The sequence below is a fragment of the Mesocricetus auratus genome, unplaced genomic scaffold, assembly GCF_017639785.1.
Source record: "Mesocricetus auratus isolate SY011 unplaced genomic scaffold, BCM_Maur_2.0 Super-Scaffold_100033, whole genome shotgun sequence".
NCBI lineage: Eukaryota > Metazoa > Chordata > Mammalia > Rodentia > Cricetidae > Mesocricetus > Mesocricetus auratus.
This window is the reverse complement of record NW_024429213.1, coordinates 11,932,800-11,957,760: the sequence shown is the minus strand read 5'-3', so window position 1 is coordinate 11,957,760 and position 24,961 is coordinate 11,932,800. Positions and strand designations below refer to the sequence as shown.

The 24,961-nt window shown below is 39.5% G+C and overlaps 2 protein-coding genes across 2 annotated transcripts in view; both read left to right on the top strand.

Annotated features, from left to right (window-relative positions):
• The window catches only part of Xk (X-linked Kx blood group), a 46,859-nt gene that overhangs the window by 6,422 nt on the left and 15,476 nt on the right, over positions 1–24,961 (top strand). Inside the window, exon 2 of the mRNA XM_005080579.4 lies at positions 3,081–3,343. Coding sequence (XP_005080636.1) covers positions 3,081–3,343 — 263 coding nt within the window. The remainder of the gene's footprint in view (positions 1–3,080; positions 3,344–24,961) is intronic.
• LOC106021980 (histone H2A-Bbd type 1-like) lies at positions 7,299–7,845 on the top strand. Its single transcript, XM_013120854.3, has one exon. The coding sequence runs from the start codon at positions 7,418–7,420 to the stop codon at positions 7,748–7,750; it is 333 nt and encodes a 110-aa protein (XP_012976308.1). The 5' UTR covers positions 7,299–7,417; the 3' UTR covers positions 7,751–7,845.

Below are 24,961 nucleotides of genomic sequence, written 5' to 3'. Positions count from 1 at the left end.
ACATTGTTCTATGGGAGTCCAAAGTCCGTGTGTATACTTGGGATGGGTACTGATCTGCTGCCCAAGGCTCAATAGATTCCCTAGGCCTCCTCACTGACACCCAGATTCAGGGGGTCTTGATCAGTCCCATGCTGGATTCCCAGGCTGATGCCTGGGATTCAAGAGTTAACCTTTGTCTGGTCAGCTGTTTCTGGGGGTTAAACCAGCCCAGTCTTAATCCCTTTGATCATCAGTCCTCCCTCTCTGTTACTGGCTTTCTTGAGTTCAGCTCAGTACTTAACCAAGGGAGTCTGCCTCTTCTTCGATCAGCCACTAAATGAAGTTTCTGTTTCCCAGACTCTCTGGCCATAGGATTGTAGGCTGGCACTCCCCAGATCTATGTCTAAAATCCATATATGAGAGAGTGCATGCCATGTTTCTCTTTTTGTGACTGGGTTACCTCACTCAGAATGGTTTCTTCTAGTGTCATCCATTTGCCTGCGAATCTCATGATTCCATTATTTTTTTCTGCTGAATAGTACTCCATTGTGTAGATGTACCACATTTTCTCTATCCACTCTTCGGGTGAGGGACATCTAGGTTGCTTCCAAGTTCTGGCTATTACAAATAAAGCTGCTATGAACATAGTGGAACAGACATCTTTGTTGTATGAATGGGCATCTTTTGGATATATGCCTAAGAGTGGAGTTGCTGGGTCTTGTGGTAGGTTTATTCCCATTTTTCTGAGGAATCTCCATACTGATTTCCAAAGTGGCTGAACCAGTTGGCACTCCCACCAGCAATGGAGGAGTGTCCCCCTTTCACCACATCCTCTCCAGCATAAATTGTCATTGGTGTTTTTGATTTTAGCCATTCTGACAGGAGTGAGATGGTATCTCAGAGTTGTTTTGATTTGCATTTCCCGAATGGCTAAGGATGTTGAGCACTTTCTCAAGTGCCTCTCAGCCATTTTAGACTCCTCTATTGAAAACTCTCTATTTAGTTCTGCAGTCCACTTTTTAATTGGGTCCTTTGATGTTTTGGAGACTTGCTTCTTTCTTTAAATTTTTATTTGTTTATGTTTTTATGTATGAGTGCTCTGCATGGGTACATGAAGGTCAGAGGAGGGTATCCAATCCTATTATAGATGGTTGTGAGCCACCATGTGGTTGCTGGGAATTGAACTCAGGACCTCTGGAAGAGCAGTCAGTGCTCTTAACTGCTGAGCCATCTCTCCATCCCAGTAAGATTTCTTTGTGAGCTGGTGAATCAGAAACTATCATGGGAACCAAAAGTACAGCATAAATATTGTTCTGTTACATATTATACCTCTTCTGTGTAGGCCTCATTGATCCCATCTAGATGGTAAGCACCTCTGAATGAATAAAGTAGAAGTCTTCAGGCTATCTTAGTATAAAGTACATCTGCTGTTTTCACCTCTTTGAGAATAGACACCATGACCATTTTGTTCTATTTTCTACACCTTGCCACTTTCGATAGCCCAACAGTTTTAAGGACTGTTCATTCATCAGTCAAAGGTTTAAATCTTGGAGAAAGTGGGCTTGAATTCATGAACTAAACTTAAGTGTTCTCATTTCTTCCAAACAAACTAGACAACATTACCATGTCAAGCATCTCTGATTAAATGTGTACTACAAGACAGTAGAACATGTCCCCTTGAAATAAGTGAACAAAGGTAATAATCATGAAATATGTCCACTTTGTGCTCAGAAAGAAGGCCTTATTTTACTATTCCTAATTATAAATGTACTTAGGTTGTCATAGATAACTCCAGGTGATATTGTAAAGTTAACAACATTCAATAAACCCAATGAAACCGCAAAATCTAGCAGCATTGTAAGGTTGTTCTGAAAGTGCCTGTTTTAGCTCAGAAATCTGTTTTTCTTAGCACTTTATTATTTAAGTTTTCAAACACACAGAAGAAAATCTTAGTGAATTATACACCTAAGTATCTACAACCTAGATTGTATAATTAACATTTTGTTTCATGTATCTTTCTATCTCTCCATCCACCAACTCATTCTCAATCTCTCTTTCCCTGTCTCCCCATCTATGTGTGTGTGTGTGTCTCCCTGTGTGTATGTATGTATGCTTCAAAGCAAATCATAGGTGCCAGTAATTTTTCTTTCTATCAGTATCTATTTGTAATAGCATCTAGAGAGAAACATTTTAGTTATCAGTTAAGGATGTGTCCCTAGAGCAGACTTGAGAGTACTTAAATAAGACATTTGCCAAGCTCTGGCATGTTTGAATTTAGCCATGGCCTATATGGGCTTATTAGGATAAAGAAATAAGTAATATGTTGTGGTCTTCCAATGAAATTCTATATGGCAAGCAACTCTGTTCTGTATACTTACCCAACTTTATTCATCTTTATGTTTGCTCCCTCCCTCCCTCCCTTCCTCCCTCCCTCCCTTCCTCCCTCTCTCCCTCCCTCCCTCCACCACCTCTCAGCCTTACTGTAGTCCAGGATCATCTGCTCACTGTGTAGCCGAGGCTGATCTTGAACTCTTTGACAATCATTCTGCCCCAGCCTCAAGACTGTAGAATCTAGAGAGTGCTGAGATTATAGGAGTAAGCCTGCACTTTTTTTAAGTGGGGTGGTTTGTGGCATCAGTTTTATGTGGAACGTTTACACACACACACACACACACACACACATACACACACACACACAGCCTTACTTCCTTTAGTCCTCTTTTACAGCAGGATGAAAAAACAGGTATTTTTCTCTATTGTAGTACTGAGGGGGAAAGTTCAGAATGTAAGGGCTTTAATTATGGCTGTCAAGAAGGAAAACTAAACATTTTTCTGTGGCTCTAGAGTGTCAGCTACTTCCCATTCTCCTGTTTTCTTTGCTTTGATAGCTTTCACTGTCACCTTTGCTTGATTCTCACTCAATTCCCAATGGCCTACTGCAGTCCTTGTAGAAGACTGACTCCTTAGAACTGATCCTGAGAGTGAATGATGTAGACTAGCCGGGCAAGGGTTTGAGAATCAGGCTAAGTGAAAACAGGATGACTGCAAAAGGACAGAGTTCTGCCAGTCACTAATTCTGTGACTCGTTAATTTGTTTCTAGATGTTTTGAAGTGTTTTGCCTCTACTGTCAGTCCAGCCAGAACGAAGAGCCTTATGTGAGCATCACCAAGAAACGGCAGATGCCAAAAGATGGCCTTACAGAGGAGGTCGAGAGGGAGGTGGGCCAGGCGGAAGGCAAGATGTTTACTCACCGCTCTGCCTTCAGTCGGGCATCCGTGATCCAGGCTTTCCTAGGCTCTGCCCCACAACTGACCCTGCAGCTGTATATTACTGTCCTACAGCAGAGCATCACTACTGGAAGATGTATGTATGCATGATTTTTAAAACATTTCTGCTTACATTTGAGATTCAAACTGAGAAGCAAAACAGTTTGTATTCAGGTCAAGTCCATTTATATGTTCATTCGTCCTGATTCTATGTTCTGTTCGCTAACCTAAAATTACAGTGAGTTAAATTGATAACGTTGGGGGGGGCTCATGAATCTGTATTTTGGCCAGGGCTCAAAAAGAAAAGCTCAATTGTGCTCTAGTGCAGAGCAGCTGAGGCGGCTCAAATATGTGGAAGCTAGAATTCATCAAAGATTCATCATTGAGTTCTTAGAGTCTCACTTCTTTTCCATGTGGGGAGAGTTTGGCTATCCTCACAGCATGATACTGCTTCCAAGTGTGAAACTGTGTCATCTTTTGTGACCTTGACTTAGGAATCATGGTGCCAGCTAAATAACTGGAGGGTTGTTTTCTCTATTTTTGCAGTTTAATTTGTAGAACAAACGTAATAGTTTTAGTATATTTACAGTGTTGCACCAAGATAACTGTTACCTATCATTTTAGATTGTAAAATTAAGAACATTTTCATCATATCAAGAAAAAAACCCACACATTATCAGTCACTAGTTTCCTTGCTTTCTAGCCCTTAGCAACCATGGATCTTCTTGCAGTTTCTGTGGATTTGTTTGTTTTGCCTATTTCATGTAAATAACATTATGTACTATTAGAAAGTTTTCATATAGTTAACAGATAACAGATACCGTTCCTGTGATCTTTCATCTTGGGTAAGGTGGCCATCCTTCGATTCCCTCAGTTTAGTCAATTTTCAGCAGAAGCATGATCAAGTCCCTCAGATGTTGGAGGATATGTTGGTCTTAAACCTAGGTTAGAATTCTAAGATTGCTCTGCTCTGCTCTGGGAAGGTCCAGACAGCTTACCATTTGCCTTACCAGGCTTGAGAGTACCCTTTTCTAGTCTGCTATAGTCTGTAACAATTGTTCTGTGAACACGTATTTTATGCCAGGTACTGTGATGAACCTCATAGCATTTGTTTCTCATGGTGCCCTGTGAGGTAGAGGATGTTTCTCATGGTGCTGAAGAGGGAAAGCATACCTACAGTCTACTAGAGGAACTGTGAGCTAACATTAGATTTGTGTGGTCTCATTCATGGATGCAGTGATGATTTATTGAGTATGCTCTGTGCTCTAGTCTCTGTGCTTGTCTCTGAGGATAAAGTGTTAATGGACAGGCTCCTTTCGCCTTGGAAGAAAATGACAGACATGAAATAAATAATTAATCATGTATTTATTTTACTTCTGATAAATTGTGCAAAGTAAAAGTTAAGGAGACTGTGTGGATTCTAACCAATCTTGGAAATGAGTCAAAGTTTTCTAGAACATAGACTTTTATTTTAAAATGGCCAATGAGGCAGAGATGCTAGATGAAGGAAAAGCAGTATAGAACATCTTAGGATTTAAAATGATAATATACATGCAGTGGGAAGCCACTGATGACTTTAAGCAATGCAGGGTCCTAAGCACATGTAGTGTTAGAAAATGACTACTCTGGGAAATGAATTGCAAGACAGTAAGGGAAGGAATAGGAAGGACAGTAAGTGGGCTGCTAGAATTCGTGAGGTGACAGTGCTAATGTGTTAGAATAAAATAGTCAGAATGAATTCTTGGAACAGTATTAAAGGTATGGAAAAGGAGTGACATTTATTACATATGAAGGGTGAAGCAGGGGAGGTTCCAAGACTGTTTCCAGGCCCTTGCTACAATTATAGTCATGGAAGCTCTCTGGACAAAGAGCAGGTTTCTGTGGCATGTTTTTTTTTAAGATTTTAAATTTTCACAAAATGAGCATATTTAAAGATTCTATTTAGATCATGAGAGAAAAAGATGTTAAAATTACCTCAAAGGATAGACACTGAGCAGACATGGGGATATAAGAAGGAATATTTAAATGAGTGTGTAAAGGGAGATAAGTCTGTTTTCAATGGATGTTAGGACTAGGGATGTGGGTCAGTAGAGAGTACTTACCTAGCATGCATATGGCCTTCAGTTTGGTTTTCAGTGCCATAGAAGAAGAAAGACAAAGGAACAGAAGAAACACAAAAAGGGCTAGGAATTTATCATAGCTCAGTTGGTAGCATGTTTACTTATTATATATGAAACCCTGGGTTCAGTCCCCAGAACAACACAAGCCAAGTGTGGTGGTACACACTGCTATTACAGCACTAGCGGCAGGGAGATCAGTAGTCTAAGGTTTCTTGGTGCCAGCCTGCTATATGTGACAGATATGCTCTCTCAAAAAGCGGTGGGGGTCTTGAATGTGGTTTAGTTGCTAGACTGCTTGCCTCACATGCCTGCATCTCTGAGTTTGATCCCTGCACTGACACAGAATAAATCAGATATGGTAACTCAAACCTATAATTCATCATTTGGAAGGTGGAGGCAAGAGTATCAGAAGTTCAAGATCATTCATGTCTATATAAGAGTTTGAGAGCAGACTGGGCCATCAGATCTCATAATACCCCAAAGCTCCTCTGTAAAGGCTTGGAAGTATGAGAGCTATAAGCGCATTTCAATCTGATTTGTAGGAAGCAGTTTCTACGGGAATAGTATAGGCAGGGACCATGGTGGGATGCTAATAGTTTCATAACATTGCAAGTGGACATCAAAGTTTATAATTGGCTAAGATGGTACATTTTATGTTATGTAAACTTTATTGTAATAAGAAATAAAACAAAATCAGAAAACTGTTAGTTGCTGTTGTTAACAATGGAGAATAACTTATCTACTGTAAAGGGATAGGAAATAAAACAGCAACACTAAACTAGAAATCAAGAAAACAAAATAGTAAAAGCAGAGTCAAAAAGAACATTGTGCCAGAACTGTTAAGAGCACTTGTCTCTACAATCAGTGACGCCACATAGAGGAAAGAGAAAACCAATTCCTGCAAGTCGTTCCCTCCCTCACTCATGCATGCCATAACGTTCACGTTCTCCAAGAAATAAATGTTAAAAGCTGTGATCAAAGAAGTACTTTATGTGTATGGATGGAAATATCATAACAAAACCCATTAGTTTATACAATTAATATATGGTAAAAATAAAATGTGAAAAGTGTTCTGTTGATATATGGGAGTCATGTGAAGTACTGAAGAGGGTAGGCATGGGAGTACATTTCTGTCACTGAACTTGAAATGGCTGTAGAGTATGTAGTGTAAAGTAAGTCAGTTAAGTATATGTGTGCATGTGCTCCAAAATGGGTAGGTAAGATTGTCTAAAATGGTACAATCCAATTCCTCAAAGAGATGTGACACCTGCTCGATACTTAACATGTAAATATCCGGCAGATGGTAAGCGGCAAATGTGATGAGCAGTTCAAAGAAGAGCAAAAAATAAAAACAGGAACACTGATTAAGCATACTGAGGTGAATATGTAAATTGAGGCAAAACTAAGCCTGATGCATAACTTGGAGTTGTATCTCATGGGCAGAAGTTTTCCATTGACACATAGATCTTGTCAGAATACAAAAATCAAATAGAAAATGTACCCTCCCATAAAAAGAGGATATAACCAGGTGGACTTGGTGGCTTGCCTGTAATTCCAGCTGTGAAATGCTAACGCAGGATCTCTCAAGCAAGGTGGCTATTATCACTGTCTGTATTGGTGAACTCTGGCTTGGACTGAGAGATATTGTCTTGGTAAATAAGATAGAAGAGTGATCAAGGATGATTCCAGATATCAACTTAAGGCCACACACACACACACACACACACACACACACACACACACACACACACACACACACACACAGGAACACACAGGCAATATGCACACATGTATATGCACAACACAGACATGAAAATGGGAAAGGGAAAAACAGGATGTATTCACTAAGGTAAGAAATTTCCTAATATGGGCATTTCTTCACTGAGTACCACAGCTCAGTGGACACCAGTGACATCATAAAGTCTATGTTGTAACAAAGTCCTCTCCTGTGGAGCAAAGATAAATACATGGGCAGTTAAGAGGATTGATCATTTTGAGAGATCCAGGCCAGAAGAGAGGAAAAGCTGCGCCAAACCCATCAAATAGGCGCCATGGCCGGGAAAAAACGAAGAAGGAACATTACGCGATCTGCAAGAGCCGAGCTTCAGTTTCCCGTCAGCCGGGTAGACCGTTTCCTGCGGGAGGGGAACTATTCCCGACGCCTGAGCTCTTCTACGCCAGTGTTCCTTGCCGGTGTACTCGAGTATCTGACGTCCAACATTCTCGAGTTGGCTGGCGAGGAGGCCCACACCAACGGCAGGAAGCGCATCACCCCAGAACACCTGTATCGAGTGGTGCAGAACAACGAGCACCTCCAGGAACTCTTCAAAGAGGACACCAGGAACTCTGGGATTGATGAGACATCAGAAGACAGTGACAACTGATGGGGCCTGGGTCTCAGGGACTGGAGGGTCCACCAGTCTCTTCAGCCTCAACCTGTTCTAGTGTACTACATGCTATTAAAGCATCTAAACTGAAACCAGTGGTTCTGACTCCTTTTGGTTCGTCTGACTCTTTTTGGTTCGTTGATTTGAGCTAGAGAAACACCCAGCAGGGTGGCGGTGGGTTTGGAGCTGTGATCAGCATGGGGGATTTGATTTCCAGGGGAAATTTCGAATGGGAACTGTGTAGGCAGGGTTCTTCTCAGTGGGAGGCCCTGGATTATCAGTGGTGGTTATGTCATAAAGCGGTGCAGAACCATCAGACACTGAGCTGTGTTTGAAGAGTTTGTATATGTTGTGCATAAATTCTGTCCCTGACGTTTCAAAGAAAGGGAATGGAATTCTTTTTTTTTGAGGGGGGGGTCAAGATAGGGTTTCTCTGTGGCTTTGGAGGCTGTCCTGGAACTAGCTCTTGTAGACCAGGCTGGTCTCAAATTCACAGAGATCCGCCTGCCTCTGCCTTCTGAGTGCTGGGATTAAAGGCGTGTGCCACCATTGCCTGGCTAGGGTATGGGATTCTTATTAATACTCTCAACTGCTGCTTGTGCTTAGCACTGGGACCCAAATCAAGTGTGCCAACAATCTATGCCCCTGACTGTCAGTGTCCACATTTGAAATTTTCACTGTACATCAGGTCCTGGAAGGCCCCCTCTGCTGATGCTGGTCTTTCAGACGGAACATCTCAGAGGCTGTCCAGTCAGCTTTCACAACAGAATCAGAAGACTTTAGTTTCCAGTCCCAGTGCGCCAATTTCTTTCCATGTGATCTCGGACATTCCATGTTTTCCCTGGGCAGTGACTTCTTTAGGTGTAGCTTGGAAGATGAGAATTTCCCCTCTTTGGTGTTCTATAAATAGCTCCATCTGTGTCCTTTCCTGTTCCCATATGCTCAGCCTACTTTTCCAAAGAGCAGCTAGCTGTGCCTGGTGCTCAGGTGACTGTTGGATATTGGAGCTACTAGCTATGACTGCCACCCTCTACTGTCCAAGGGATGGCATAGGAAAGTACTGTGCAGAGGATAATGACAGATAGAGGTGGGTCCATTGGGAAGGCTCTGGTCTCCTTTGCTCCTTCTTCCTGGTGGCTCCCTATACCTGGTTTATTAGAAGTAGAAAAATATGACTTGGCCTTGATGCATTTACAGAATGTGCCAGAATTGTGCTTGTGGCTCTGGAAGATGTGCTTGCAAAAATCCAAGACAGTTTTTTGCCTCATAATCCCCAATGATATTTGTATATGTTGAAACCCCATTCCCAAGATTTCTACCACACACATTCATGGTTCCATGGAGAACTATGAAACACACTTTTCTTTCTTTTTTAAACTGCGTGTAAAATGCCAATTTATTTTTTAATTTTTAAATTGACTTGCAAGTATTAAGTTTCATTATGACATTTTCAAATATAGCTTATTTTTTCTTGATTTCCCCAGATCCTCTTTTCCATTCTCCCTGCTCTCACTTGTACCATTCTACCCCAAGTAGTTTCCTTCCATCGGTGTTGGAGCACTCTGTGAACTTAGTTCATCCTCCCTGCTCATTCCTATTGCAACCCTCCCTCTCCCCCAGCAACCTCAGGTGGCTGGACGGCATTCTTTGTCCCTCCTGTCTTTGCAGTTAAGTATCTCTGTATCCAGAGGTTCTGAATTTCTTCTAGTTCAGTGGCCTTCAGTGACAGTAATCATTATATTCAGAACTCTGTTCTCAAAGAATTTTTTTGGTATAAAGCCAGCCTAGTGCTCCGACCTAGAGTATTAGGGTGGTTAGATAGTTGTCTGACTTTTAAAAGCTGTTTATTTGCCTTATGATTGTGGCTTATTGTAATCTAAAACATGGCCTCCTGGTTAATTAACAGAACAGCATGACAGTTGGATTAACTTAGTATAAAAGGAGCTATAGTAGATGGATTAAACATGTAGTCAGTCAGATCATCACTTTACAGTCCATGAAGTAGTATAAGAGTATAGCTATGGATCTAAGTGATAGTGGAGAGGCTACCTTAAATGCCCTTCTCCTATAATGAGACTGATGACTACCTAAAATGCCATCCTAGAAACTTCATCCAGTAGCTGATGGAAGCAGAAGCAGACATGCACAGCTAAACACTGAGCTGAACTCTGGAATCCAGTTGCAGAGAGGGAGGAGTGATGAGCAAAGGGGTTAAGACCAGACTGGAGAACCCCAGAGAAACAGCTGACCTGAGCAAGTGGGAGCTCAGAGACTTCAGACTGAGCTGGGAAACCTGCATAGGACTGAACCAGGCCTCCTGAACTTCGGGGACAGTTAGGAGGCCTGGGAAGTTTATGGGGATGCTGGCAGTGGAACCAGTATTTATCCCTAGTACATGAATGGGCTTTTGGAGCCCATTCCAAATGGAGGGATACTTTCTCAGGTTAGATACATGGAGGAGGGCCTAGGTCCTGCTCCAAATGATGTGACAGACGTTGGTGACTCCCCATGGGAGGCCTCACCCTCTCTGAGGAGTGGATGGTGGTGGGAATAGGGAGATGATGGGGGGAATGGGAGAATGGGAGGGAGAGGGAACTGGGATAGGTATGTAAAATAAGATTGTTTTTAATAAAAAAAAGAGTGCAGCCTTCCTAGTCTCTCTGACACTTGGCTTCTTTTCTGGGGATGATTTTGAATGTTGGATTTGATTCAGCCCTGACTAAGCAAAGTCTTTGCAGCATCAAGAGACTTTGTAGAGTCAGTCAGCAAGGATACTGACCTCCCTTTATACATTGTACTCAGCTGTACCAAAAGGTTTCATAGGAAACATGGGGCCCATGAAAAACATAGCAGATGCTTAGATACCTCTTACATTGGTTGCTTTTTGTTGCTGTAATAAAGTACCATGACCAACTTAAGGAAGAAAGAGTGTATTTGGGGCATAGTGAGGAAATACTGGATCACAGCAAGATCAGAACTAGACAGGGCAAATAGCAAATCCTGTAGGTCCATGTCTGATGTCTAAGGCTTTGTTTTCAAAGGGCTTAAGTGGGCTTTGTTGCCTAGGTTGATTCCTCTCCCTGTATGCCACTCTCATTGGCAGATGTCTCATGCCTCTGGCATCTCCAGCACCTTTGGATCTTCACTGAAACCCAGGCAGTACCTTCACAGCTTCATGCAGTGGCCTTTAAGGGTCTCCCAGCCTATTGCCTTTTTGTAGTGACTCCAGTCCGTCCATACTTTGGCTAGCCTCAGCAACTCTCTAAAACCATGGAGGAAGATTCCATGACCCCTTCACTTTTGTGTCTTTCATGCCTCCAAAGCCAGTAAGTACCAAATGGTTGCCATTCACAAATTCAGATGCCCGCTTTAGATGGACCTTCATCCTCTCTGACCACTCTAGCAATAGCTTTTATATGCTTTCTGGGAAGACAAAACCTGTTAGGCTCTTTCATAAGTGGGAGTTCTAGCGAGGCAGGGTACTTTTCTTACCTCTGCAGTGTAGAGCAGGCTTCTCTGAAGCCATCACATCCCTGAGGAGGTAAACAGTTCATTGAAGGTTTTTTCTTTATTTTTACATAGTTAATGGGCAGCAAAGTGATTATAAGAGTTCAGTTCCTACCTGTTCTTGAGGCTTTTTCCTAGACTTTGCCCTGAAAGGAGCCTTATGATAAAGTATATGATCTCGTCTAGACAAGTGAAGCTGCTTAGCCCTCAGATACTAGGGTCTAGGAACATACTCAACAACTTATTTTCAAAAACACCAACTTGTACCTCTCATAGGCCATTCAGTTTAGGAAAACATGGACTGAGTTGGGCTTTGTTAACTAAAATCTTATTCTACTAGATATGGTACTAATGCTCCAGTATTAACTCTTCTGTAATTTAAAAAAATATTTTATGTATAGGAGTGTTTTGCCTACATGTATGCCTGTATACCACACGTGTACATTGCTCCTGGAGGTGAGAAAAGGGTGTCAGATCCCCTGGAATTGGAGTAACAACTGGTTGTGATCTGCCCCATGGGTTTCAGGAACTGAACCTGATGCTCTGGAAGTGCTCTTAACCTCTGAGTCATGTCTCCAGCTCTGTTCTTTTTTCTTTGTCATTCTTTAATCAATTAATTTAATTAATTAATTAATTTTATATCCCAACTGTAGTGCCCCCACCGTGTTCTCTTCCTGTCTCCCAACCCTCTCAATCCATTCCTCCTCTGTATCTGTTCAGAAAGGGGCAGGCCTCCCATGGGTATCCATAAAGCTTGTCATAAAGCTTGTCATATTGCATTAAAACTAAATATCTCTCCTTGTATTAAGACTGGGCAAGGCTACTCATTATGAGGAATAGGTTCCCAAGCGCCAGACAAAGCATCAGGGACAGCCCCTGCTCCCAGTGCTAGGAGTTCAAGTAGATCAAACTACACAACAGTCACATGTATGTAGAGGGCATAGGTCTGCCCCATTCAGGCTCTTTGGTTGTTAGTTTAGCCTCTGTGAGCACCTATGAGTCAGGTTAGTTGTTTCTGTTGGTTTACTTGTGATGGCCTTGACCCCTCTGTCTCCTATAATCCTTCTTCCTCTCTTCAGCATGATTCCCTTAGCTTGACCCAGTGTTTGGCTGTGGATCTCTACATATGTTTTCCATCAGTTGCTGGATGAAGGCTTGCTGGTGACAATTGGGGTAGTCACCAGTCTGATCACAGGAGATAGCCAGTTCAGACCATGTATCAATTATTGCTAGGAATCATAGCTGGGGCCATTCTTGTAGACTTGTGGGAATTTCCTTTGCATCAGGTTTCTACCTGACCTTTGCAGTCATCTCTTTCAGTACTCTTACCCTTCATCCACCCCCAACCCAATCCCTCAAGTTCCCATCCCACCTGCCCCTAGTCCACCTAGGAGATCTCTTCTATTTCCCTTTCCCAGGGAGATCCATGTGTCCCTGCTTGTAACCCCTGTTCTTAAGCAGATCGCTTTCATGGACTGAAAAGGGCTTACATCATGACATGAGGAGCCTGTGCCTAAGAGCCTATTCTCTAAAGTCCCTGAAGTCCATTTTCACTGAACTCTGAGATAAAAAATTAGCCAGAGAGTACTGAAACAAGTCTCTGTGGTTCACTGGTGACTTCTAATAATTTTCACAAGTAGGCAATCAGGTGGGAGTGCATACTAAATATAATACAACTAGATAATAGTAATGGAAAGGTGATATGCACAATAAATAATAAAACTAATATAAAAGTATTATTTTGGCCAAAAATTCTAATTGTAATAACTACACATATTTTCAAAGACATATATACTAGTTCCTAGGTGTATATGCTTTTAATAAAGTTGCATAGAAGAGTATGATATATATCCTCATTCCAAAATGACTGTTATAAGATACTTAACAGAATTTTCAAAAGGAAGATTCAAAGTTTGCTTCTAATTTGCTGAAATAACAACTGCTATCACTGTAATTTTGTTGTCTGATATCATGAAGGAAAGCACCAACAGGACCTTGATAATTAGAAGTGGGGCTCTAGAATTTTCCCACATAACCTAGAACTTTAATATTTCTGTCTTCAATATCTTATATTGGTTCCTGGATGACCCTTGTAGATACAAAGATATGACCATTAAATATAGTGGGGCTATATTTACCTATAGTATATACTCACATTCCCCTATATTTTATCTCGGTTTATTGTATTTGAACAGGGCCCTGCTATATTGCCTAGACTGATCTCATATTTCTGAGCCCAAGTGATCCTCCTGTCTCAGCTTCTTAAGTATATGGGACTACTACAGGCAAACGCTACCACACTTGACTCTTCCCCATAATTCATGTCATCTCGAGGTCATTTATAAAAAACATAATGTAAATAGCTTTTGTTCTAGATTGTTTATGGAAGGATGACAAAGAATTAGACTTCTTCAGTACAGACACATTTTCCTAACATTTTCGGTCTTCAGTTGGTTGAATTATAGATGGAGATCCAGAAAGCCTGTGCATAAGGAGTCCTAACTGTACTTACATTAACACTATTTTCCCTACTGAAGTTAATGTAGACAAGACTAAGCACCTCTTTTGGCATTTTCGCCTGTGACTTATCATTCCTTACGTAGCAAATAAAGCAAATTTCCAACATCATCTCTTATAAGTTGAAAGAACAAGTCTTTAGTTTCCAACATTTCTTTGGAAACCTTAAAGACAAGTTTAGCCATGAAAGATAACATGGATTTTTTAAATTTTATTGAATTTTCCATTTTGAGTTTGACTTTGTAAAGCAAAAATAAACAGTGTCTAGGAGGTTTGAGTTGTACCTTGGGTATCTATTAATTAAAGTGAAAATATTTAGAGAAGTATAAAAAAAGACCTTAGCATATTTATAAATGTAGACTTTGCACTGTTTTGTTTTTAAATGAATAGTCAAGGGCATGATCATGTTAGGGTTAAAACCCTCACTGTGATCAGAAATTCATTTTTTGCTGTTTGGCCAGGATTATTATATGGAAAATATGTTAGGCTGAATAATATCTCCTCCAAAGATACTTGATTCTGACCTCTGGAATTTGTGAATGTCACTTTATATGGCAAAAGAGAATTTATGGATAATGAGGCTGCCCAAGTTTACTATGACAACCAGGTAGGCTTTTAAGGTTATGAAAAAAGAACACAGTTTGAGGACTGAAGAAGCAAGATGTAAGTAACAATGCTGGCCTTGATGATGAGGGAAAGGTATAAAGCCAAAGAATGTAGCTGTAGAGTCTGGAAAAGCCAAGGAAATAGATTCTCCCCTAGAGTCCAGGGTGGGATCATAGTTGTTTACTTCCCAAAGTATAAGAAAATAAATGTGTTCTGTGTTAAACTAATAAAAATATGATTGTTACAATAGTCATAGAAAACCAATATAAATAATGTTTTAGCAATGCATAATAAGAGCAGATTAGTAATCCCAAAACTGTGATTCTCACAGAGAGAAAACAAGTGTTTAGGTTTGCTTTGATAAAGAAGCTACAGGTGCCTTTTGACAGTCTTACTAATGAACACAATAAAAGTAAGATAGCATTGCAATTTTAACTCTTAGCAGCTGTAATCACCTATATAAGACCTGTGCAATAGGCCATCAACATTTCCTCATGGAGGGGGCAAGAGGCCTCTCACCTCGCTGAGGGCTTATAGGCAGTTAACAGGTAGTTGAGCAAATTGAAAGAAGGTCCAGAAGCCAAGCAATGTAGCTATAGAAGGCAGCTTCATGAGATCCTCCCTGTCTCTGAGGAGATGTTGGCAGTTAACTGTTGCTGGGGAGGGGGATGTCAGTACCTTAGGATTTTAGACACTGGTAAATTAACCTGTGGAACTGTAAAATAACTCTTAATTCATTAATGTACATATACACACAAAAAGATGAGGCCAAATTTTAGTGCTTATTTGTGTTCCATTTTTAGATTCTTTTTCTGTGGGCCTTTTGCAATTTTCCATAATGCTCAAATGTGTCATTCACTATTCTTTCCTTATTACATTCCAGAGCAGCACATCACTGTACTTTAGGGCAGAAACATTACCTTTTTTGCCCTTAAAATATTCCTAGTACTTGGGAGGATGAAGCAGGAGGATTGCCATGAGTTGAACAAGGCAAGTCTGGAAGACACAATTTCAGGTCTGCCTGAGTTACAGTGAGACTTTGTCTCAAAAAAGAGCCCTTAGTATCTTGCGATGACTAGTAGAATTTCATTCACATATTACAACCTTTAAGTATTTTCTTGTGGTTCCTGAAGAAAAGGAGAGTGGTGGAAATTTATGAATTTATGTACTTTCATTAGACTTAGGTCTGGTGGGCACACCTAATGCATCTCTGCACCACTTACTTCCCTTATCCATTTACATAATGTGGCTGAAATCATATTCATTTACACATCCAAAGACTCTCTATAGTGTGGGTGTTATGTTTACCAATCCATTCCCAGTAGTCTATCTTACTTTGAAATAATTTTTAAAAACCAGACTGAACTAGTTAATGCATTTAATCAAGATCTCAAATAGTTGTTCTCTCAAATGCCATGAAACTTTTAATAGATTGAAATTCAAAAGCATTAACTAGTCCACTAATGAATAAAAAGACTTATCTAATGACTAGATTTTCTGCAAACTATGGCTACAATTAGAAAAATGCACAGATCCTAAAGTCAATATTCAACTCTTTCTACCAGTAATAGGAAATCATCTAATAGCCATGGTGGCATATGCCTGTAATCCCAACACTTGGGAGGTGGAGGCAGGATTTGATTGTCCACAGTTACATAGTGTGTCTGAGACTAGTGTGGGTTATGCAAGACCCAGTCTCAAAAAGAAGAGCTATCCCTCCTAACAATACCAAACCAACAGAGACATAAATTGGCAAAAAGGCATTTAAAATTAGCAAATAAGAGTATCCTATTGACATTCTGGATTCATCCATATTAGTCAAGAAGAAAATTTCTGGGCAGGATTTTATTGTGCATAATGTGTACTTGTCAACAATGTCTGCCTTCTATTTGATTCTCTAGATATCTTTTCCTGTGTTGCAAAGTGTTTAAAAGACACTTTTTCAGAAAGGGTAAAATGTCACTCCTATATGTGCTATTTATTCGTGAGGGAAATAACATATATAGCCAGTTCAGTAGAGGAATGTTGATCAGAAATACTGAAAAAAATGTACAATTTGATGGGGTATGTTTCTCTTATTGGTTGATGCATAAAATACTGTACCCAATAGAGGCAGGGATATAGCAGGGACTAGGAAAAGAGGAGAATTCTGGGAAAGATAAGCAGAAGTAACCCTCCAAAAACAGTCTCCATATAGTTAACCAAAGGAGTAACAGGTCCAGACCCTTCTCCAGTAAGATCAGACCATGTGGAAATACAGAGCTAGCCAATAAGAAGCCCTAGTCATTGGTCAACAGTTTCATAATTAATATAAGTCTTTGTGTGTTTATTTCATAACTAATATAAGTCTTTGTGTTTATTTGAGGCCAAATAACTTAGGGAAACTCCGCAACAATAATTAGAAAAAATATATTATCATATTTTGGAGGGAAAACTATTGAAACTTCAATGTATGTTGCATTCTCTGTTTAAATCAGTGACCTGACAGCATATAACCTAGAGGTGGCAAACAGCAGGGCCCCAGGCACCCACAGGAGATACCTTGCCCCAGAATTCAGAGATGGCAGCAAATAGCTGGGCATCATCTCTTCTTTTAGATTAAGACAGTGTAATTGATAGTGAAATGTTCCAGTCTAGTAAGAAATGCCGATGCTTGAGTTTCAGAGCTTGGCCAGGGCCATTCTAGTCCCATTCTTTGACAAAAGCACAACACAACTCAGAAAATCTTGTGTTAATGCCGTCAGCAAATGCTGTCACAAACTTTTACTATGAAAATGTGCTTCAGACTTCTCTTACATTATAACATATTTAGATGGTGGTGTTTGTGAGACATGTAAAAGTAAATGTACAATAGGGATTGTGAAAATCCTGTATAGATTGATAATGGATATATAGACTGGAGAGATAAAATGGGAACTATGGCAGATTCAAAAGTTTTGGTGCACATTGCCAGTACTCCACTGTGAACACATGTCCTAGCACACACTACATTGTTTTCTTTTCCTTTTTAGGGCTTTTGCCTGTGCCAGAGAATATAGCTTAGGCACTGCTAGGCACTGTGTGAAAGATAACATCCATTGGACCAGTTCAAAACTAAGGGAAGTGGCAGTTAATGGACAAAGCTTCAGACTATATCCTTCAAATGGATGACTGGGATCCAGTCTGGATGTGCCTCTGTGAATTCCCAGTAGGCATGGATGTAATTTAGAGCAGTAACCAGTTTAATAATGTCCCTGTTGGTCTTGTGTCTTTCTCTCTTTTGCCTTCCTCAACTCCTTCATTCTGCTTTTTTGGCCTGCCTCCCAAATGAATTTTTTTCTTAAGCTATGCTGTTTGAGAATAGTCATCTGAATTGAGATGATAATTTGAGCCATGGCATGTGCAACTGTGGAAAAACAGCTAATTTCTTCTAGGGGCAAATTCTCTAAGATGTATGCCATGAGATAATGAGTGCTTTATGTTTCAGAAAGATAATGAAGTTTTGCACTAAGCTGGATGGGAAGCAATAAAGAATATATTTCTTGGAGAGTCTCGTAAGAATTAACAAGAGCACAGTTGTAGATGTTCTTACACAAATGCAGTGGGTTGGCAGATGCTGGCTAGTAGAGAGAATTAGTGATTTTAGAGGTGTTGATTGGAAATTATTTTTAATAATTTACTCCTAATGTATCATTTCTATTACATTTTTGTGAAAGATGAATAAACTAGGATACACAGGTCTAACATTATAATATAGGTATTTTTAACTTTGGTGACTTAACAAATTCATCTATTTAATCTGGTCATACTCTAGAGATCTATGGTAACCAAACATATTTCAATAGCTTCTGGGGGCAGGGGGACACACAACCTTATGTTGCTTGTTTCCAAGCCAACTGTTTTTTATTAATCTATTTAAATACAATAGCCTTAATTCCTACCTTCTTAGAGGCAAATTAGGAGGATGAATTGAAGGATAGGCTTTTGTTTTTATATATAGTCCTTTACATGAGCTAATATACATTTCAGTTACATTGTCATTCTCAGGTTTTTACATGCTCACGCACTTGTGCACACATGCACAAAGATCTTCAAAATGTCTAAAATAGACTACATTGGAATGCTGACATAGTGATAGTATGGGTAATTGTTTGCTTTTTATATGTGTGTACATATTGTGCCTTTACACCAAGTAAGGTTTTTAGAGGGAGGTGGGGAGAGTGAAGCCACATGAGCTACTGGATCTGGCTGTTGGTCTTTGTCATATTCACTTGGGCATGCCCGGTCCTGGCAGAATAGTTAATTCAGTGCATAGTCAACAAATGGTGAAAAGAGAAAACCTCTTGATGTTGCAGATGGTAGTTGTTTGAGTTAAGTAGACTACTTACATTAATCTTACTTTATAGGTGAAGAAAACTGGAGCCATCATTTCAGAAATTTCAAGTGACCACATATCCAGTTAAAGGCTTCAAATATAAATATGTATCTTCACACAATAAATACTGAAGCAGTGTTCCCATAGTCAACTAACTGATTTGCATAACAGTGTCACCAAGGATCCAGGGGCTTTACATTTTCATCTGTCTTTTTAAACTTGTTATTGGAGTCTCCCTTGTTGATTTCAAGATGACTGTTTATCCATCATATATTTCTACAATAATAAAACACTGTATATGTATGTAAAAACAATTAATGAAAAAGGAGGCCATGGCCCAGCTGCCTTGCTGGTGTTGGGATGAGAGGGGAGCGACACAGGGTGCGCCCTGGGGTTTAGTTAGGGTCTGGACTTTGGGGCAGTCCAGCTGGGAGGTGGGTCACACACCTGTTTTTCCAATTGGTGTGGTTTGTGCCTATGCCTATGTAGTCTGCTGGGTTTGCAGAGAAGGGCTGTGGTGTGTGGGGTTGGGTGGCAGAGTGGGTCTTGGAGGGATAGAGTTTAGTGTGTGGTGGGGGTTGGGATGCAGCCTGGAGGCAGATTCTAACATATGAGTAAAATCATGTTACTTTTCTTTCAGTGTAAGGGTTTTGTTTGATATAACTACCTACAGTTTCAGCTGTTGCCACAATTGACAGGGGTTAGTCTTTTTTATAGCTGAATAGAATTCCTGTGTTTGTGTGTGTGTGCGTGCGCATTCATCAGTTAGCAGATATGTTGGCACTTGTGAATAGTGCTGGCTTAAGCAAGGGTGAGCAGATATCACTTAACATACTGATCTTATTTTCATTGGGTATATAACCAGTAGTAGGGATTGCTGGATCATACAGTAGTTCTGTTTTCACTTTTTGAAGGACTTCCTCACTGCTTTCCAAAATATCTGTACTCATTTATGGTATACTTTTAAATAGAGGAAAGGCTCAATACTCTATTTTATTTCCTTTTCTTGGATTCATGCTCAAGCAAATATATTGTTGAAATAAAAGTCTGAATCATGGCATTCTTAGGACTTTTGAGTTTCTTTTTTAATAACTTCTAAATTTTGTCCCAGCTATCAGTCTGTCTTCATCCAAAAGTTAACAACTTTGATATTATGAAGGACCAATGTCAAAAGCCCTGCAACTTCTAGAAACACTTTAGCCTGAAAAACACTAACTAGTTGCAAACACATGTAACTGTCTTCTTTATAATTTCTTAACTTGTCCGTAAAGTTACTATGAGAAGGTAATCTATTTTTTCGGCTTTATTCTTTTATTTTAATTTCTTTGGGGGACTTTTTAGAGACAGGGTCTCACTTTGTTGCTCAGGCTGGCCTATACTTCCCAGTAATCCTGCCTCTGTTTTTCAGAATTCTGGGATTATAATCATAAAGCATAATTCCCAGTTTTCTGTTTGTTTTGTTTTGTTTACTGGAGACCTTGCTGATAATTATACACTAACATTTATAATGTCCATTCACTTACTAATTACAGGTACCCTTTTGAACTTTAGTTCAAAATATTGGTAATATATTTTATCAAATAGAGTCAGAAAATGAAATAATAGCTACCTCTTTGCCTGATTAATCAAATCTTCACATGACATGATTGCTTTAGATATGTTTCTTTTTTCTTTCTGTGAAGGGGAGTACCTTGGGAGACTTCCTTGTCATGATTTCAGTATTTATCACTCTAGTCAGTATTTATCACTCTAGTAGATTTAGAAACGCATTGCAGAGACACCAGATGCCTAAGTGCTATATATGCTGATTGTGTAAGTATTTGGCTTTTATCCCATTTTAGCTCTTGGAGTCATATTGATATAGGACACAGTTTGATGGCTTCTGTTCTACACTATGACTATGGTATCATTTCTCTTTGATTTGTGTGACTTCCTTGGAATCAGGTTCTTTTAAAGAAAAATGTTAATGGTTGTTTTTCTCATCTATCTCCTTAGAAGTTTAGAAAATTGTCTGGATTTCCTTAAACATTGACAAAAGCAACTTAAGGGAGAAAGTGTTCATTCTGGCTCACAGTTCAAGTGTATAATCCTTCACAGAAGGCAACTCAAGGCAGCAGCACCTTGAAGTAACTGGCAAGAAACATAGCAGTCAGTGACTGCTTACATGCTACACTTCTGCTCCTTTTCTCCATATAGTCCTGCATTCTAGCCAGGGAATGGTGCCACTCACAGTGTATGCATCTTCCCACCTCAATTGATAAAATCAGGATAATCTCTACCCCAGACATGGTCAAATACTCATTTCCCACGCAATTCTAGATTCTGCAAGTTGACAGTTAACACAAACAACCTCAAAGCTTAAGGTAAATAATTTATTATGAAAATGATTTAAATATTTTCAGTTTGTTTTACATTTTCTCTTCCCATTTACCTTATTTTTCTCTGTTTCTTTTCCCTATGTTTTTTTTAAAATTTTTTTCTGGCCCAAAGAATCTCATAATTGAATTTCTATTAAAATATATAGGTGGTTATTAAGAAAGTTTGGTTGTCAAGATGCATGGGACTTTGCATTGGCTACTTGGGAGTTGTAGAGGCCTAAATATATAGTATAGAGTTCACATTCATGCTTAGAGATTTCTTCTTGATTTGGTGCAATAGTAATAGCAAATTCAGGAGGCATGCTTGCATGTCAAGCAGCCTCTTCTTCAGAACCTCCGCTGTTACTTTGCTAAAATCCTTTGGATCTAAGATCAATAGCTTAGTCTGAGATAGCCTACTTTTCTTCCAGATAGTTGTGTTGTAACACTAATGTCATAAACTTGTAATCTGAAAACTGCACATATCAGCATATTTTTTGCAGGATGTTGGGGAAATTGAGGGAAAGATTCTGACAACATGAGCATGTTGGCTCTTAGTTGATAGCACTATTTGGAGATGTTTAGGTAGTGTAATCTTGCTGGAGAAGTATATCACTGGGAGAAGGCTTTGAAATTATTCAGTATCATCCTACTTTCAGTATGTTCTTTCTGCGTTGTGCTTGTATTTGAAGATGTGATTACTCGGCTTCCTGCTCTGGCCACCCATGCCTGCTGCTGTCATGTTTATCTGTCATGATAGACTCCCCAACTTCTTATTTTTTATTATTCTCTCGTACAATACAACCAGAACAAAGCTTTCCCTCCTTCCCCTCCTCCCAGTCCTCCCCAACACTGCTCCTCTTCCCCATACCCACTGCTGCTCTGTTTCCCTTCAGAAAAGCACAGTGATATCAATAGAACATAGTATAACAAGATGCAATACAACTAGGCACAAATCCTTGTATCAAGTATGGATGAGGCAACTCAGTAGGAGAAAAAGGTCCCAAGAGCAGGCGAGAGAGTCAGACAAATCCCTACTCCCCCTGTTAGGAGTATAACAAAAACTCAAAGCTAAACAACTAAAGTATGTATGCAGATGGCCTAGCACAGACCTGTGCAGGCGCCATAGTTGCCAGTTCAGTTTCTGTGAGTCCCTATGAGCCCTGCTTAGTGACTCTGTGGGCTGTGTTCTCCTGATATCCTCAACCCCTCTGCCTCCTACAATCCTTTCTCCCTAATGGCTGTTTATCCCTCAAAAACAGTAAGCCAAAAAACTTTTTCTTCTATAAGTTACCTCTTCCATGGTGTTGTATCACGTCAATAGAAAAATTAGTAATACAATCCTCTTATAAATGTAAGATCTTTATGACCATAATGATATGATCCTTTCTTATGATGATCATTTGTGGTGTTGCCTTTACTGATCAATCTAGATAGATGTTTATCAATTTCGTTGGTGTTTTCAAGGAAAAGTTGACTAATGACTAGATATTCATGAATAAACAAGGTGAGTACATATAGAAAGAGTTCAGATGACTTGCATAGCAATACATTTTTGCAATGCTGAGAATGAATTGCAGGGCAGTCCTCATATAGATGTTTTAGTATGGACAATGGTCATTGATGTTAGTGGCCTTTCCTTATTAAGACTGGTTCTTCAGTTAATCATTATGTGGGAGACTAAGAAAAAAGGTTAAAAGATTCAATCCATGTATTTCTATATATAAATAGCTTTTACTGCTTACTATACATTGAAAGCTATTTCTGGCATTTCTAATTGTACATCAAAAGACCTAACAATGATTTAGACTCAGTGAAAAGAATGGAATTGAATCTTCTCCAGAAAAAAAATAATATGAAACATAAATTCAACACATCTTACACCAGGGTTAGTACAAAGACACATGGTATTCATTATGCTATGGAAAATTAAGACAATAAATTCATGCCTTTAGGATCTATGGGGATTAGTTTCCTTTGGTTTGCACTTCAGATGGACTTACTATCTGCTTCTATGAACATTTTTCTGTATCTTGTTGTGAGTGTAGACCAGAATCAAATATCAGCATTAATTAGAGGTCCATTGATGATCGACTAATAAATGAAGAATATTAATATTGCTTCAGCTATAATGTTTATTGGCTTAATAATAAATCCTTGTTACTAAGTTATTCAATAAATAATTATTGAATACCCACAACTAGTTTGAACATTTTGTTTAAGACTTGGTTGCCAACCTGTGGCATTATTGGGGAAGTTACATTCCACTACACACACTTTCCCAATTTATATCATGTGGCGTGTCCCTGGATGAGATAGCGAATCCTGAATCCATGATCCCTTCCTCTCTCTTTGCTTTCTGACTGCCATTAGAAAAGTCTTCCCTTTCACCATACATTCCCAGCTGTGATGTATTACCTGGTCACAGGCTCAAAATAGAGCTTTTATCTTTTGAAATTTACTATTTCAGGTACTTTACTATAGTCATACAAAGATGTTAATACACTATATGCCAGAGATCAATAAATAATACAAGTTTTTTTGCCCTTTTCCACTTTTAGTCTATCAGGTATATCAATTTAACATGTATCTTTTTATCTAAAAATAGAGTATTGGTAGAATGATAAAATAAGAGCTCATTGAAGGCTATTATTGAAATGTTCAGTTGCTAAAAAAACCTTTTTTTACCATAGTGAGCAGAGAATAATGCATTTGAAAACAAAGAAGAATAAAGGGGGGAATTTGTTGAGAAATATGGGCACTGAGATGATTAATAGATGTTAGATTATGTCTATTAGCAAAGGGAAAATGCAGTAGCTTACTTGAGCCACAGGGGGTCCAATGGCCATAGCTGGTTGTTTACAAAGTTCACTGTACATGGAAACTGCATTTATGAGGGTTTGCCATGCCTTGACCTAGCTGTGGATATGAAGCTGAATGGTGAACGTCTGCATTGCGTTCTGGATGGCCGTAAGACAGCACATTAAATGTCCCCACCCAGGAGTGCAGGGACTTCCTTCCTTCATCTGACTATCAAAGCCAAAGAGTTTTCTTGTCCAGCTCAACTCACTGATGCTTCTCTCTGCCTGAGACAGATAAGGAAGGAGGGAGACAAGTTGGTAGGGCAGATAGAGGAGTGTGCCCCTGCCCTACCTTTTTCTGGGCATTGCTGGTGTCCTGGGAGGTGATTCCTAGAAACTAGCTTAGTGACGTAAGGCTTATTCGTTTTCTGGGCATAGGCAGTATAATTTCAAAATACTCATATAGTAGAAAACAGGTGGAAATGTGGGTTCAGTGGAAGCAAGGAAGTATGATCAACTTGACAAAAGAGTCAGGGAAGATTCTCTAGTCCCAGTGCTGAGTAGTTGTGAGGATAGCAGACTCTTGCCTCTCCTTGATGATAAAGATTAAAAAGGAGAAACCGGGAAATAGACCCTGTTAGGTTTATTTAGGTAGAAAAGCTTGCTGATTGAGATCAAGCTTCAAAAACAAGAATACTCAGGTTTCAATGCCAGCACTGTTCACTGAGCTGAGCAGTACCAGGGAGATTATTGAACATCAGTATATGAGGATAATAATTCTATTTACTTTATGTTTATACTTTAGCATTGATAGAGTTAAGCAATTAGTACCTGTAAAATTCTCATGATAAGCCTCTGGCTTGAAATAAGCATAATACTTTGTGCAGAAAAAGATTACCAAGAGGCAATCATATGGGATTCCTTAAGAAACTGAAGTATGTATGTCTGGGAGGAAAAGAGCAAAATGATGCAAGATTTCCAGGGAGTGTGGACTATACAGCTCTGTTGACATTGTGTGGGTTGTAAACTAATGGGCCAAAATAGTTGTTCTGGCAGTCTGAGAACT

Coding starts and splice junctions, on each gene's coding strand:
- LOC106021980 (XM_013120854.3), top strand. CDS start 7,418: ATGGCCGGGAAAAAACGAAGAAGGAACATTACGCGATCTGCAAGAGCC.